This window comes from Lagopus leucura, unplaced genomic scaffold, assembly GCF_019238085.1.
Source record: "Lagopus leucura isolate 7727_CA_CO unplaced genomic scaffold, USGS_WTPT01 Super-Scaffold_100024, whole genome shotgun sequence".
Lineage (NCBI taxonomy): Eukaryota > Metazoa > Chordata > Aves > Galliformes > Phasianidae > Lagopus > Lagopus leucura.
Genome location: NW_024962276.1, coordinates 3461581 through 3479256, shown reverse-complemented (window position 1 = coordinate 3479256; position 17676 = coordinate 3461581). Strand labels below are relative to the sequence as shown.

General features: G+C 45.1%; 1 protein-coding gene across 1 annotated transcript in view; it reads right to left on the bottom strand.

Annotated features, from left to right (window-relative positions):
- Positions 1-17676, bottom strand: part of COL26A1 (collagen type XXVI alpha 1 chain) — a 157070-nt gene that overhangs the window by 122900 nt on the left and 16494 nt on the right. Inside the window, exons 2-3 of the mRNA XM_042879798.1 lie at positions 12715-12837; positions 5066-5169 (exon numbers count right to left, since the gene is read on the bottom strand). Of these exons, the coding sequence (XP_042735732.1) occupies positions 5066-5169; positions 12715-12837 (227 nt within the window). The remainder of the gene's footprint in view (positions 1-5065; positions 5170-12714; positions 12838-17676) is intronic.

The window sequence follows — 17676 nt, the reverse complement described above, 5'->3', positions numbered from 1 at the left end:
AAGCCTGGTACCATACCACACCTTTTGAAGGTAACGTTATGCCCAGACCTAATTAGAAATTAAAGCAAATTAGTAGAAAAGCCATGGATTATAAATAGGCAGGTTTGTAATTTGTGAGTTAAGAAACACACAGCACTAACAGAAAGCATCCATTATGACTGGGAAAGCAAGCAAATAGCTTATCAAAATAAAGATTTTCTGCACGCCACAGTAATTTGATGGGAGCTAACGTAATTGGAACAGTAATGTAACACTACAGCACACAGTTTTTCTAATTACGTTAAAAAAAACATCTGTAGATATTTAGCATTCCAAATATTTTGACACTGGGTGCTGAATTAAATTCTCCCTGTTCAGATTAAACATATCCAAAAAAACTTAAACGATTCAGATGCTGGAATGCAGTGTTAAGTCTTTGGAAATCTGTCAGGGATTTTTTTATTGTATTTTTTTGACTGCGTATCGAGAGAAAAGACGAGCACTTAGAAACTGTGTAAGTAGTCCCACAGCTCCAATGCCAGAAAGCTCTCTCATCAGGCTGCAGGTTCTTCCAGCAGTGAGCTTGCACTCCAGGAGCCCTGCAGAAGGTCTGATCAAGGGTGACACAAGTTCGTGCCTGTAGGCAGAGGCTGCTGCGTGGTCAGCATGCACCAGTGGAGAGCAGTCAGGTGATGCAGTGCAGAGTGCTTGGGAAACTGCTGGTGGGCTTCCTGCATCGTACTGAAGAGGCACCAGAAACAAAAGTACCTGGAGACACATCATAGAGGGGCAGGAAGTATGTGCTATGGGGGAGAAACAGAGATACTGTTCAGCTCTTGTGTTCTATAAGTACACAAATACAGGTACTTATATTTCTGGTGCTCAGCTTCTGAACAGAATTCCTGGGATATCATGGTCAATGTCACTCCATAATCTCCATATTGTGGTTCCACACATATTGACAGATCTGTGTTTAACAGTCCAGAGGGAGCAAACCAACACCTGGACCACTGAGGTTCCACCAACACCACATTCAACATCAAAATTAAAGACCTGAAAGCCCACTGAAGGGCTCTGAAAGCATCTCACAGTCTCTCTAATCCAGCATTTGCTAGCTTAAGATGTTCCCCATGTTGTTCCACAGTTCTCCTGAGACCCAAGAAACTTTCTGAACTAGGAGAAGGGTTTTGTAGAAGGGTATTCTCTCATGCCAAGAGGAAACACCTCATTTTCTTATGCTGCTTTGAGAACCGTAACCACATGAAAAGCCAACAGATTGAAAGGTATCAGAGTAAAATACAAACAGTTTTAGGTAAAAGTAGATAAAATTCCAACAACTGAAAGAGAGAAGGGGAAATAAATAAATTCTCAAACTAAAGAAATTACCTGAACAAGGCCACTCAAACTCCCTATCCTCCCTGTATTCTTAAGATGTTTTAGCAAATAAATAAACAGAAGTTTATAAGCAGAATGGGATCCCTTCAGAGGTGCCAGGGTTACTCTGGAGCTGCTTCTTGCCTAAGTCATTGTCTCCCATCAGTCTGCTTTTGGGGGTAAATAGGATACTGGCTGTTGTCCCAGATTCAAGCAATGCAAACAATCAAGAAAGAAATCTGTGATATTTGTGAAGTAAAATAAGACCTTGTGTAGCTGGGAAGCTCTAAGGCAGTACGGAGCCCCTAGGGACACTTTTCTTCTCCCAGGAGATTGCACTTGCCTTTGAACTTTCAGCCATATAGAAAAAAGGCTGAGTTGAAGTGTCAGCATCATCTTGGATTCAAATCAATCAGTTTGATGTATGACTGCAATAGCTAAACCACTTCACCTCTGCGCTGCCCTCCTCCATATGCTCTTTATATCAGCAGTCGGCAGACTGGGTGGCTCAGTGGATTCATTTCCTGTGCTAGGCTTGGGCTCCAAACACAAAAAAATTAGAAGTGAAAAATAAAAATTAGCATCTACTGACAGTTAAATTCACCAGACTTGTTCGCATCAATTCTCTTTATCTGTCCAAAAATGTTGCAAGAGATCTTTTCAGGAGGTTTAAAATCACCATTTTCACGAGGTGTATCTATATATACACCTGTATATACGTATCTATACAGCTAGGTAGCCACAGCTCTAAAAAAACAAAAAAACAGTAAAGGAATTAGAAATCTTCCAAATGTTGACATACCTTTGGGTGAGAGGACAGCAGCAAAGGGCCAGGAGGACAGCTTGAGCAGTGCTGACGTTAGAAAGGACACAGACTAGAAGCAGCCATCCCTGCTGAGCAGCAAAGCCTCCATCCACTCTCAGAGCTGGGATTCCTCCAGATGATGCTCTTTTTATTATTATTTTTATCAGCTGCAATGCAAGGACTGAATTCCCAAGATACCTTAAATATAAACAGTGTGCAGCCTCCAGCATTAACATAGGTGCCTGTCAGCTGGTGACAGTTAAGTGGTTACTTTCTCAAGCTCAACTTATTAGCTAAGGGTCAAGCCATTTTGTAGGGCTCAAATTGCATTTAACAGCTTGCACTATTGGCATGCTGTCTGTTACCATGGAAAGGGGGTTCTCAATGAGGGTGTGTTACAGCAAGAGTACATCAGCAGTCTACCATACTTTGGGGCTGAACAGCCACACTGTACTGTCCCTTTGTGAAGGGGTACCATGGCAGTGAATAGTCAACTCCCCAAATTACTCTGTGCTTAATCAGTCATTACCTCCTGGCCTTACCTACTTATGAAGATGCAACCTCACTATTCCAGTGACCACTGGAAAAAGGAAATGTTTTCTTGGTGTCTCTAGAAACAGAAGCATCTTGAGGTGGAAGAGCCATGCCATCATAGCTGCCATCCTGTTGCCGATGGAGAATAACACTGACTGGCAGAGAATTGCAGCATTTGCAACACAGCAGGAACACAAGTCAGCAATAATGAAGGCCTGATCTGTCTTCAGCCATGACTACTTCACAACTTCAAAAGCTCCAGCTGCACACATGAAACTAAATAGAGGTGAAATTTGTTGTTAGAACCTCAAAATGTTTTCATCTTTTTCTACGCTGCTCCATAATGGCACTGTTTTTGTGTTGCTTGTTTAGATCTGTTTTTTCTGTTGTTTACAGGATGTAAGCACCCTGCCCTTCCAGAAGGACAGCATTTACAGTAGGAAAGGCCAAAAAAACTCGAGAGTACAAAAGGCTTTGTATCAGGTTGCCAAATGTACCAACCAGAACTGCCAAAAAAAAACCCAGAGAAACTTTTCCAACTCTTTTTTTCTTACAACTCCAGGCAATACTAACAATAAGGATTAACTTAAGTAGTAAATAACGCGATCTTAAACCTGATCCCTCCAGACAGCTTAAGGTCCTGTGCGCACCTCTCAAATGCTACTCAATGCTTCTGCTAAAGAGTGAAGTAGCAGAACCACGTCCTGCTAAAAAGGGGTCTTTTTTCTTTCGAGAACATGGGACTGTCAGCAGCTCCAGATGTTTTAGAGGGGAAGAAAAAAAAAAAGTTTAAGAAAATTTCTTACATGGAAGCAAAAGCTTGCTACTGGCCTTCTGCTCACACTCCACAGCCCACATCCAAGCTCAACCACACAGTTGCACCTTGAAAGCTGATCGTGTAAAGTTGTCACCTCATTCCACAGACCTGCTCCTGCGAGATCACTGCTGAATTTCTAAAGCAAGATTATGTTGGCTTTTTATTTCCACTGAACTCTGCTGAGACAGATCTGGCACTGCGGGAGGGAGCTGGATTCTCTCCTTTACACCAGCAGCACAACTGAGCTGTAATCACTCACACCTGTCCAAACCTACAGGCATGACTGGGCTGCACACACAGCTGCTTGGTCCCCAGTCAGGTCCTCTGCCAGGCTGAGCCACAGCTACCTGGGAAATGAGTTCTGCCCCAGCCCCAAGCATCCCTCTCCCTTGTGACAGGTAGAAAGCCAAGCTGCACACAACACCTTGTTTTCCAAGCCCACTTCTTTCAGCAGCGTGTTAAAATGCAAAGCTCTCTCCTGAACACTTGAATTCAGAATAGATTTCCCATGTTTTAGGTTTCTCTTGAGCTCCTCGGAAACTATTGTTTCCTCAACAGCCTGAAGAGAGCTACTGTCTGCAGCCACCTTTGTGACTAATTAAACAGCTTCCTAGTTGGAGACTTGCTTAAGTTGCATGATTAGCACCAAGATACTGCTGTGCAATGAAAACGAGGTGTAGCTACAGACTGCAGTCAGAGATGCTAGACACTCTCAGTAACCCTTCAGCAGCCAGCACAAGCAGGATGCATCAACGTGATGCAAACCAACAGAAAACCTCAAGGTATTTCTAGCCCAATCGTAAGACATCAGCAGATTCAGCTGATGCCCAATACCACATGAAACTCAATGGAGAAGCAGTTATTGTTTCTAAGCTCCAGAAGCAACAGGTAAAATGGAAAACAGCCAGAAGAAAAATGCAAAGCATGTCCTTTTCATGCATCATGATGAGAAAGGGAAAGGATTCTCCTTTCTTCCAGAGCCCAGTTTTCTTTCACTGGAACAGATGACAAAGTCACAGGTGTCTTGTTGTAAGTAACATGAACGTTGCACCAAAAAGTCTCTGGGAGGGCAGGAAAGAAAATAGGAGGCGCTTAGTTTAATTCAAATAACATGATCCCAGAGGGATTTGCGCCTGGACCTTATGTGCATAAATCTTACAGGCTGCTATTCAGAGACTGCCAGCTTTTCTCAGCTACAGCAATTGATTGTGATGACAATGGAATGTGGAGAAGATACTCACTGACAGGGATAAAGCACATTTTCTGAAGACCCATACAATGGGGTCACTAAACATGAATCCATCTATGAGAAGAGCATACCAAAGTACCCATTTCTTCATTTCTCTTCTCCCATTTGGGATTCTTTGTAAGCACTGAGCACAGTCTGCTTTCCAGGATCACCTTCTGGATTACAATTGGGAGCGAAGAGAACAGGTAATCTGTTCCTGTGTTTGAGAGGCCTAGAACAAATTAACAAACCCAATCCAATCCAACCTGTTCATTCACACGCATCCCTTTTTTCTTCACAAGGGAAGATGCTTTGCTGGATCACTTACCCTCTTCACAGTTGCTCCCTGTGAACCCAGGACAGCATCTCCACTCCAGAGTCGTCACAGTTCGGTAGGACATTTTGTATGTGGGCCTTATAAGAGTCCTGTAACTAACACAGACAAGAAGTCAGTAAGATGCACTTCTCTGACAATCCATAACCCATCTTCCTGCCTAGCAATGTCATCTTCTCATCCCCAACTGTAGATAAAAGATACACTTAAATTAACAGAGCAAGTGTTTACCACCATATGGATCCGATTCAAAAACCCTTGTTTTTCTCCTTAAGCCCTTATATTCTTTCGGCTCTTCCTCGTATCTCTCCCTTAATAAATACCAGTATGCTTTATGGAGGTCTCATCACTACCAAGTTGTTTTCAGTAGCAGAGATGATGGTTAAACAAAGGCTGGCATTGGCCTTTCCTCTCTAAGTACTCAGAGTTTCCAATGTGTTATTCTCACAAAAATTGCCTAAGTCTGTCAAACATCTTCCTTTCTCCCACCCTCAGACCAGGGGCGTACTGACACACAGCTGCATGCCAGATCATCATGACACAACACTACACCAGAGATCTGCATATAGCCTTTTTCCAGTTAGCTAATCTCCACCTCAGTTTTCCCCCATCTGAAAGAACTTTATGCTTCTCATCACAGCCGAGGTTCCGCTGGACATGTTTTTGCTCTGTGGCCAGCACACAGCATCCTCTGGGTTCCATTCAAAGCACAAGAACTGTCATGCCCCATTGGAAACCAGACTGCTATGTGCAGACAAGCAGACCCATGCGAGGCACCAGCCATTCTGAAGTCAACACAAGACTGACGGTCGCGTAAGACTCAGCTTTTGTTTTAAAAACACTGGACCTCCAAAGCTGACAAATCAGTTTTCCCCACATACATCCGGACAAGTCACTGCTGCTATTCACGAAGCTGAAAGAAAATACAGAAGCTGTGCTCTATGAGCTCCCCTCAAAATTCTTACTCTCATTTAACAGCCAAAGGAATTTGGCAAGCATGGGGAGCGGCTGAAGCATTGGGATTACAGCACTACAGACTGCAGCTTTCTGCTCCTCTGTCAGGGCTGGGCAGACACAAGCCTGGCTGGATCTCTGCAGGGAAGAACATCCTCCTGCAGCACCAAGAACCTGCAGGGGACAGAGCAGTCCCAGGCTGCAGCTCTGCCCCAGCCCACCCAGACACAAGGCCAAGATGGAGCCAGATATCTCATGAATCTAACCTAAATCTCTCTCTAAAGGGCAGCTATCACATGTTATATCAAGGGACAGCAGAACAGAACAGAGATGTATGCTACCACTGTTCACGTTAACAGCACCAACACATCCAGGAGAGACTGCCTATGTATGCACTGGAAAGCAGGCAGCATCTCAGCAGGTTTTGGGAAACTGATTTCTCAGGAAGCTGTGACTGCTTGTTTCTGTGTTTGACAGCTGACATAAATCATTCTCCCACAGGCACTGGATAAGAAGATCTGCACAAGCTTCTTCCTGAGCACACAGCTGCCTGCACAGCATCGCCTAGAGATGGGAGAGCAGTGCTGTCCCCTGGAACATTATGTCCTCACCCTTTGAGTTGCCAAGAAGCACACCAGTTAATGCTAATGCTAACTATGATCCAGACATTTGTCTAACTTGGGCTGGACAGAGCCAGTTCATCCCACCTAACTTCTCACACCTCTGCATCCAACAGCCTTCAGGAGTTTGCAGTCATAAGTGAGCTTGAGGACTTGGCACCACAGTGATGTAGGCAGACCCTAAAACAGCTCTGGCAAACTTCAGGAACTGAACCCAAGTCTCCCAACTCTCAGTTCTGGCATCAGACTTGAGACTTCTTTCCACACACCACCCTCAGCCATCAGTCAGAAGTTCATGACTTTGTCACTAACACTACAGTTGGATTTGACCTTCAGATGAAAGTCTCCAGTCCTGTTACCAGTGGCCCGAGCCAGCCAGTCTCCAGCCACACCGTGATTTTAAAACCACGTTTCTGCCAACACCAAGATGTGAAAGCTCTCTCAAACTTCATTATGAAGTGCGGAGAGTAGCATGAGCCAGACTGGAATCTTGGCAGCAGTTCTGTGACAGGGAAGTAGCTATAGTTTTAATTCTCAAACAAGTGAGGACTTCCCAGGGCACGACAAATGGAGAGCTCAGCTGTCACAGGCTACCACCCACCCTGAGTTCCCTGATACTTGCAGCTCAGTTCAGCATTGTGCAGATCAGGTATGTAAAGGAGGCCTAGCTTGCTAGCTCAAATTGGCTTTAATGCTTCTCCATTCTACAGAGCATCATTTCTCCCCTCAGCCATAGCACAGTACCAAGGTCTGCCATCACTTATCTCACCACAGTACATTATAGAGAATTCTTACTGGTATTCCAGGAAGGAGCAAAGAAAACTCCTCTACCAAAGCATAACCACCAATTCTGATAACCATTCCTTTTGCATTTGTATTTCTCTCACACAGTGAAAAAGCTATAGAAAAAGATATCTGTTAAATATAAGCCTCAGAACAAAAACACGTGCAAAACACAACGGACAGGGAAATGAGGCTGGTAGAAGAATAGGAAGACCTTTCCCTTGGATGTCACCCAAGCCACAAACAGTGGCATAGAAATACTGCAAAACCACAGTAAGAGGTTAGATGAGCCACAACCTGCACCTTCTTCCTTCCCACACACCTGCAGCATACACAGCTGCATTCAGTAGAAGGTTTCCAAGCACTTAACAGAGAAGCAACCTACAACTCCACTGCAAGAGATATCATTTACCAACACATTTGCTGAAGCTCACTGTCAAATTCAGAGATTGAAGCAGCACAGGAAGAGGAACCCAGAAATCTCAGCTAGCAGCCACCACTATTACTAGGTAAGAAAACAACTGGGAAGTCAGGAACACAAGCTTTCCTTCCAAACTGCTTTCCAGGCAGTGAGCTCAGGAATCAATCTGATGGCTCTATTCTTGCATGCCTGCATGTTTATCATAGACAGATTGTCCATACTTTAAACAAGTTAAAACAAGCACTAATTCTGCACATTAGAAAAAGATTAGAAAGATATTGGTAGTACCCCTAACTTCTGGGGCCCATGGCCTGATTTACAGACATGATATAGATGTAAACTGTCCTAAGGAAACTCAGAGTGTTCTGAAATCAGACTTCTGATTTGTTTGGTTGCATACGTAAATCTTGAAATATTTGGTTGTTCTGGAGAGATGGGAATTTGAAAAAAATCAGGGAAGTGCTGACATAGAAGAGACTACCCTGTGAGTACACCCAATGAGTCCACTTCCCCAAGGAGCTATCATAGAACATATCTGACCCCCAGCACCACCACCCTCAACCCCAACCAGACCCTTCCTAAAGGCAGATGTAATGCTGGCAGTCAGCAAGGCATCACAGCCCACTGGAATTTGCTGTACTGCAGAAACATTCTCCCTTTCCACCTCTCCCCATCTTTGAGCGATGTTCAAGACTGACAGATGAGCAACGTCACGTTTGGGATTTCAGTGGCTCTTGTTGAATAACAGTGGTCAGGTAAGGCCAGCCCTGCACAAACCAGCTCTGGGTTTCCAAGTTAGTCTCCATATTCTTTGAAGCCAGACAGTGCTGCGCAGACTAGAAACTGAAAGGCTAAAGTGAAACAGGGCTGTGTGACCACTGGCTGTGGCAAAAAAAAATAAAATAAAAACTCATAGCCTCACTGGGAACATTCTTTTTTCTAGCATGAATCAAGCAGAAAAGGAGGCAGAGTATTTCACCACAATCTGAAGAATTGTGTTTCTAGAGGTGATATGTGGATTTCTACAGTAAAAACAGTCTGAAGCAGAACTTTGTCTTATAACTCTCTGTTTGTCTTATAAAGTCTGTAGCAGTGCATGGTCTGTCAGGCTATTCTCCCACTCAATTCCTGAGATAACATTTTACTGGCCACAATAGCCAGAAACAAAAGGTCTGATCACAGTTTGACATACTTTGCCCTGTCAGGGTACAGCAAGAAGTTGTCCTGCTCTCAAAGTCTTAAGCCACAGTAAGGCAAAGGAAACATCGCAACCATTGGTCCCATGCTGTTGGCCAAGTGATGCTACCTCACCTGAAAGATAAGCAGTCACAACAAGTCACTGAGCCTCTGGCAACTGAACATAGCCTCAGATCTTTGCCTAACCTCAAGGAGAACAGCACCCTAAGCATGACAGGATCATGCATCAACCTGCAGCTGCTGCAACAAAATGATTGCTCAGAGGAAGGGTTACAGTTCAAATACCTGGGTTTACTGGCAGCTGAGTGCAACCACAGAGGCAGCAAACCTGGTTCAGTGGCTGGGTTGCCACTGAAACATCAAGACTTTATCTCTTCCTTCAGACAGATAAATAGCATGCAACATCTGTAAGTACATTAGGAGCCTTGTCCAGACTGCTGGAAAGTTGCCCATTCACTTTGTAGCATAACAAAGCAAAGGCATATCGAAAGAGCACCAAGCCATAGCCTCTACAGCACTAGGGGAGAGAGTTCAAGAGCAGAGATCTGCTGAGGGAAAGTCTCCAGCCAAGACTGCTCCAAAGCAACTCAGCACCCAAGCTAAATAGTGTGGGGTGGAGGGCAAGAACAGAGCAGCTCACCCATCCCAGCCAAGATGACAACACTCCTGCAACAGAAGTACAGCTGCCAGTTTCTCAAAAGCAAATGAACAGAGAGCAAGGAGATCGTACAACCAAAGCTGCAAGGCTGGGGATCTCACAGATATCCCCGTCAGATGCTATACCCTCAGCTGCAGTTTGTGCAATAAGGAAAAAGAAACATAATGTGAATGAATGGGAGACAGGAAACAGATTAAATCCGTGTCTGGACACAGTGATGTCTGCCTGTAAGCAGCGTCTCTCTAGCAGAGAGCCCCTCTCAGCTGTCACCAAGAGGCTGAGAGATGCCTTTTTATTTTGGCTGGCGTCCCTTTTGCTAGTGAGAAGCCTGATAACGGGTGCTGGCAGAATGAAAGCTCTCCCAGATACGGTTGACTCCCTGCAAACAAGGAGATGAAAACAGTTTGTTTCAAGTCACAGCTGGGAGACATATGAAAAAGCCAAAAGAATGCCAATAGCTTACTGACGTTTTGTGTTGCTTACAGTCAAGTGTAAGACTACATGAATCTGACCATCTCCCTTTCAAGCTCAAGTGACAAATCTCACACACAGAAGAACAGGAGAAGGGCCAGAAGGTCTGTAGGTGCATCCTTTAGGTAAAAGGGAAACAGTACAGAAACTGAAGCAGGGGGGCCTTAGTTTAACTTTCTGCTCTGATGAGTGCACTGATCACCTTCTGTAGGCATTTTGAGAGACCTGCCCAGGGAAGTCCCACAGTCTGCTGGGCTGGTATAAGCTTGCCTGTCCCTTCCAAAGCAGTTTTCTGCTGAGAGAGGAGATCAAATATATCTTTTTCTCTTAACTCCTGTTAAGAGAACTGTTCTACCAAGCGAGACGCTGAATACAAGAGGGAACCCAACTGCCTTGCAACAGCCAAGATTTTCTCATTGTACTTGGTAGTTCCCATCCAAAAACAGGAGATAGGTTTCACTTGAAACAGGAAAGAGCATTTTCTAAAAAGATGTATTCACTTCAGTAAAGGAGGGAAGAAGTGTAGGGTTTTTTTGGTGCATTTTTCATTTGTTTTTTAATTTCAACTTGGCTCTGAGACTAAAGAGAGCCTGCTATCCTCACATCCCTAGGCACCAGCATCATGATACACAGGCAACAGCACGTGCCTAGGAAGTAAGACCTCAGCCGTACAATGTGACTCAGGGTTATCACGATTTGCACACACAAGCTGCACCCCACAATATCCATCAGTTTCAGTGGCTGTTTTTCATTACGTTATCAGAAGACAGTTGCCTCAAACTTTATGTAATGTACTGCATAATTAGAGCAAGTTTTATATTCAGCCCTTAGAAAGGTACTATTCACTTTGTGTCCTCCCACTTGTAAACGGAGCAGACCACTAGCATCCTTCCATCTCTTCTGGGAGGTTTCTTCCTGGTGATCATCATCTAGAAATGCAGCTCCTCCAACAGCTGAGCTTTCACCACCAGGATCTTAAATAATAGCTCCAGCTTCTTTCTGTGGTATTTTCACACAGAAAAATGGGGAAGTCTGCTGCCACTCTGCATTGTTTCCAAACAATTGGACTCATCAGGCAAGTGAGCCAAACTACATTTGAAACTGTAAACATTCCGTGAATAACAGTGTCACAATGGCAAACAACTCTTGAAGTCTCTGCCTTAGCAGCAATAGAACCAATGTATATGAGAAACTTAACCACAGGAGCCTGCAGAAAGGATTTTCACCAGTAACATGATCAATTGTTTGGTGCTTGTGAAACTACAGTTATGTTAACAAGGAAAAATATGCAAGGTTTTTGGCAAGTTTAGGAGACAAGGTGAAAGCTCACAAGTTTCTAATGACAATTATGTGTGTAAAATGTCTGGGAAATTAAAAAGCTTCAACAGAAGTTTGGCCATGACAGTGTAAAATATTAAGTGTTTCAACCACAGTCTTGCATAAAACAAGACCAAAGAGACACCAAAGCAGATACATTACAAGTGAAAAAACTTAGACTGACCAACGGCCAAGGAGAAACCAGATAATCAACAGTGGTAGCTGCCACATGGAAAATGTGAATTCCAGATGAAGAGAGACACGAGAGCAGATGGGTGCATGCAGCAGGCACACAGCATGAGAAAGTGGAAATCTCTGGGTATGCATGCATGCTGGTAGTTCATGTTCCGGCTGGCTTATTGACTAAGAGGACCCAACTCTCTGGCTGAAATGGAAACAACAATAAAACGACTAAATTATAGCCTTGTCTACATGGGAAATTGTCATAGAAGTTAGGTGTAAATTTAGAGGACAATGGCCTTTTTGCATCAACTCCCAGATGAGTGTAATGTTAGCCTGCTCTCAGAATGCCTTTCTGAGAAGGCAGGGCCCAGCACCACACACCGAGGTAGCAGATGGGGACAGCTATTCCACAGTTTTGTCTTGAATCCTAAGACTGTAAAGGACTGGAAGGCCGAAGCAGACTAACAGCAAACTGGGCAGAAGTTGACTAGCTACCATCTCTAAGCCTTGTTTCCATTGAGGGAGAAGTGATGACATTGTGCTTTCATGAATGTCTCCAAGAGATACAGAGACACAGGAGTAAGAGGCGCTGAATGGGAATTAAGGACAGTATCTTCATTCATCCCTGACTGCAAGAAATTTGAGTAAAGTTCTCACGTATGTGATCAATGTTAAAGACTCACATATGAGGTCTCAATACTAACCAGCCAGTGCCATCATTCCAGCATCCCCACTGCTCAGTCTGAAAGATTCTGTGTTTCTTTAGCTGCACGGCTGACTAACAGCAGACTCTCACATGTGGTTATACAAAGTAATATTACAACATAAACTGTTTCACGCAGCCTCCCTCTACACACGCTTACATCCCTAATCACCCTGCAGATAATGAGTATTCCTTAGTTCTACCACCATGAAGCAGAAGACCAATATCTGATCCATAGAGCTCGCTCAGCTCCGCAGTTCCTAAAAACGGAGTCAGCGTTTTGATGAGATGAGCAGGCAAGTTCACAAAGGCAACAGAAGACATGAATATTTTTACCTCACTAAGTTGGCACAAGGTCCTGGCCACCGGCAGCTCTGATAAACTCGCTGGATCACCGTTTCTGACCCATTCTGCACTTGACAGGAGACTGTCCGTGTAACCGTATAGTGACACCAATGCCTGCGGAGAGAAAGAAATCTGTTACTGTCAGTAAGGCAGCAAGCTCAAGCAGCATACACAGACTGCTTAACTAACTTAATTTCCTTTTATGACAAGATTACTCATCTAACTGACTAAGGGAAGCCAGAAGATGTGATTTGATTTTAGCAAAGTTTCTCAATGTTGTCTTTCACAGCATCTTTCTGGACAAAAATCCCAGCACACAGCTTGACAAGTACACAACATGCTGGGTGAACAACTGGCTGGTGGATCTGGCTCGAAGGGTCAGGCTGGCAGCTGGTCACTACTGGGGTTCTCCCTCTGCTCTCTAGTGACAGCAATAGGACCCAAGGGAAGCATGGGGCTTTGGATGCGGAGGGTCAGGCTGGAGGTTAGGAAAGAGTTCATCAGAAAGCGGGCAGGCACTGGAATGGAATCTCTGGGGCAGCGGTCATAGCACCAAGCTGCTGGTGTTCAAGGAGACACAGGGTTTGATTTTCGGTGGTGCTGTGTGGATCCTGGATCTGGACTTGATGATCCCTGTGCACCCCTCCAACTCAGGATTGTTTTATGACTGAAGTAAAACCAAAATAACTGGGGGTGGAGTTACTGCCCTGCCAGCCACAGCTCACCCAGCTTACAGTCTCCATTTCCCACTCTCCCTCCTCCTCCAAAAGCTGCAAAGAGATTCCCTGTTTCTGCCAACCTGAACCACAAGAGACCCAGTAATGCCTCTTGCTTGGTCCTCAGAGCCCAGTACATAATTAGCTCTGTAATTTATCATAAACAATGGGATTTTAGAGGAGAAAAGAAAAAAAGGGTCTTCCAAATCCCCCATTAGCCAGCTCCCATTGTATTGGCCTTAATTTCATCCTGCTCATTATGGGATCGCTCCCTGGCCACCTAGCATGCTGAAAAACATCTGAGTTGGAGAATTCTGCTGTTTGGTGGAGTTCACTGTCACCAGGGCTCAAACAAGTCATGCTGCTACCCTGGAGAGGTTACAGTCTAAAAATGGGCAACACAAATTAAAGGGGAGGGACGGACCAAAGAATTTTGCTGTCTCCTAAGGGAAGAAAACAGAAGTAAGAACTGTTCGCCACATGATGTATGAGAAGGCAGCAGCTGCAGTGCCAGCCCTGGAGTCAGTACCCACAGATATTGTTTACCTTCTTATAGAAAGGCATTTTTTGGTTCAAATGCAGTGCTTGATGGGGCAAGGAAGAATAGGATGCTTGTATTTCCCCCTTGCACACATCATTCATCCTTGCCAAATTCTGGTTCACCTTTTTGCTTCTGTAACTGCAGCAGATTTGAGAGCCACTCTCTTACTGGTTGGGGATCAGAACTGGGGTCAGCAACAGGAGGCAGAGGCACCTGCCTGGGTTCACAGCAGACAAGGCACTTGTACAAGCATTGTCCGCACTGAGAAGAGCCCAGCTCCTCACTCACAGTATGGCAACCATCCCCCCCTCCATTTTGGATCCCCCTCCCATCTCTGTGGGAGGCTGCCAGGCTCCCATCTCCATGAATAGGAAGCAGGCATGCCAGTAGCCAAGCGCTGCAGATGACAACAGCCAAGGCAGAGCCAGCAGGCTGCTCCCCAGGCCCCAGCCTGATGCATGAGCACCAAGGGACGGCAGCTTATCCTCGGTGCCATCACACCCAGCAGCAGTACAAGGCTCAGACACGCAGTTTTCCCCACTGAAACTGCCCCATGTGCTGCAAACCCATTCCCAATTCCAACGTAACGCTCTCTGCAGACTTGCAGCAAAGTCTTGGTAAGCCCCTTCTCTAAGATTCATTGAGATAAACCAGATAAATGCCTTTTCCTCCCTGCCCCAGAGATCAGATCAAGTATTTAAGGAGTGAAAAGTGCTTAGGCCACCACATTGCCCCCAGTACATAGCTACTGCACTAAAAATACAAACCCTGGACCTCTGGATCAAATCCCACAGTATTCAAATGCCTCTAGTAACATCTACTTCACAGAAGCAAAGGGCAAAACTTCGTTCCAATGAGTCCAAAAATAAGATTAATGAAGCCTCAGGTCACAAAATGACACCACATCCTTGAGGTGCAGCACAATTTCTACACAAAGGTTAGGAGACAAAAACAGGAGGAAGAAGAGACTGGAGATGTGCTAACTCAAATTAATTTTTGTTCTCCTTGTTGTTTTGGGGTTTTATTTCAAGCCATGGTGCAACTGGCTCTCATTTTCATCTCTCTGAGGCTTAACCACAGGGTGCGTCTCCAGTAAGTACAGCTGGTTAAGGTCTCCCCATGCCATGGGGACAGCTCTATGGAAGGAGAAGCAGCAGCCAGAAGGTCTGGGAAAGCAGTGCTTCAACTATTTAACTCAAGCACGTTTTTAGCACAGAGCTTACAGCTGTCAGAGGGACAGCACAAGCATTCTGCACAAGCCTCGGAATAAAAACAGGCCAAACAAATCACACATACACAGAATCTGACAGGATAATGGCAGGAGCACATGTCCTAAAGTGACGAGAAAAAACTTCTCATGAACATGCAAGGAGGAAAGGAACTGGTCCAGTTGGAGGGGAAGAATGGAGCAGCATTTCACACATCAGAGCAAGAAGGAGCACGGATGCAACAAACTCAGAATGCAGCTACCACATTTTAAAACAGAGCACAGTCATTGAGGACTCGTGGGCCTCTCCTCACATTAAGAGCATAGTCTGGCTTGCCAGCGAAATCCAAATAAATCAAATGTTTATTTACACACACTTTGTTTTAACTGTTGTGCAGCCTGTGTGCATGTGCCTCTCTGGCCTTCACCCATCACAGAGTTTCACTGGGAGGAAAAACAAAGCTGTCTCTGCCAGGTCTTTCGTGTAGCACTTGCTGCCGGCATGCATGCAGATTTCCTATTCAAAACAGCCTAGCACTGCTACAGTCTGAGCTCCTAAACCTTTGTTCTACCTGGTCCTCAGAAGGAACTGCTCAAGCACACATGTCCCTTCATAGATCAAACAAATCACTGCTGCCTTGGAAAAGCCCTTCTTCAGATTGAGCCTCACAGAACAGACCCTGTCCCAGTCTTGTGACAGAGCCTAGGGCAGCAGTGGGGATCATGAGGGGAAACAAATGGTCAAACCCCAAAGTTTAGAGTACAACATGAATAAACTTCTCTCATTTCTTTACTTTCTGCCTCCCACAAACAGCATCACTTACCTACAAATGTAGCTTCCAGGCTTCTACAACAGCATAGGAGCAAGGGAGAATAATGATAGGAGCACTGCTAATCATAACATGTATTTAGGATTAGCTCAGGTCTCACTGTAGACATATAATAGCACAGTAATTACAGAGGAAAAGACAGACAGCGACCCACCCCCAGATTTCCCTATGCAAGCCAGAAGTCTGCAAGAGCAGTCTCCAGAACACAAGCAGGAATCAGACCAAGTGACGAAAGGCCCCATATCACAGCTTACAGAGATTATAAATGACCCCTTATATTACACACAGATGCTAGCAAGAAAGGTTTAGAACTTTCATGGCATACATCCAGGATGGCAGAGAATACATTACTGCTTATTCAAAGAGAATACTCCAACCCAGCAAACTAAATGATCCAAATAGCAGCTCATTTAGGGCTGGAGCTGTTGGATCTCATGCAAGCTCATCACCAACACTTTTAACACAAAGCCCTGCAGTGCCTCATGGAATTGGTCTTCCACTGCCCAGCTTGGAGAGTCTCAGTTGCTCCACTCTCCCCAGCTGTTTCCAAATGGATGCCTTCCTCTCACAGCCTATTTAATCCTTGGAAGATGTTCACAGACCCCTGAAGATCTGCAGATCACAGCCTGTGAGCTACTGGTTTAGAAAGTTCCAGTCCAGTGTTAGAGACCAAGATCCCTCATGTTGATCATGGCTGCCAATGAGCCACTCCAGAGGGAACACAAGCATTGATACCAGTAAATATCCCACCATGCTTGATGTATAGGTTCGAGACAATACTGTAGGCATTGCAGCCTAAATAAAGGAACAAATTCAACAGGCTGAAAAACTGGCCAACAAAGCAACAGGCCAATTTGAGGCTACCCTGAAAACTACTGTTCTGAGCTTTACTAGACACACAAGAGAGTTGCCTGCTCTCTGCAGACTCAGCAGAGCCTGTGACACTGGCTTCAATCCGGACACTGAGAGGATGAATAAGGCCAACATCCAGAGCAGGCTGAGAGGGTCTCAGGGCAGCTGGATTTGTGCAGAAGGCTTGAGCTGCATCCTGCTTCAGCAGGCAGACCCTATGGAGGAAGCTATGCTCTACACACCCCTGCAGCTTTCAGAACCCTGCTCTCTCTCAGCCTTATTTGGACGCACAGTTCTCCCCTAGAAACTTACAGCAAGAGAGAAAACGGACCGTGGAATGTGCAGGAGCTTAAGGTAACAAATACTCATGCTAAATACTACAAGTTCCAGAAGGGCCATATACTCCCGTATCAAAGCTATACTCCTGACTAACATGACTGAATTGATTTAGAGCAATCATTTCAGATACAGAAACACACCAAACCACAAGCTTCCCCACTTCAGGCCACCTGGATTTGCACAGCACCATTGGGTGAGGCCACAACCCAAAGGATACATAAGGGATGCCCTCACCCACTGTAAAATCCCAGAACCATTTGCACTACATTTGGCTGACAGCCCCAACCCCAAAACCACATCTGCTTCTTCCCCAGGCCAAGGCACTGGCTTTTCTCCAAGCTCAGACTCCTGTTGGTCCCTGGAGGGCCTTCCAAAGGGGGTTGTAAAAGAAAAGCCAACTGGAGGTTTCATTCTGCTGGACAAGTGATCACAAACTGAACTGTGTCAGAAACCACCGGGCTGAACTGA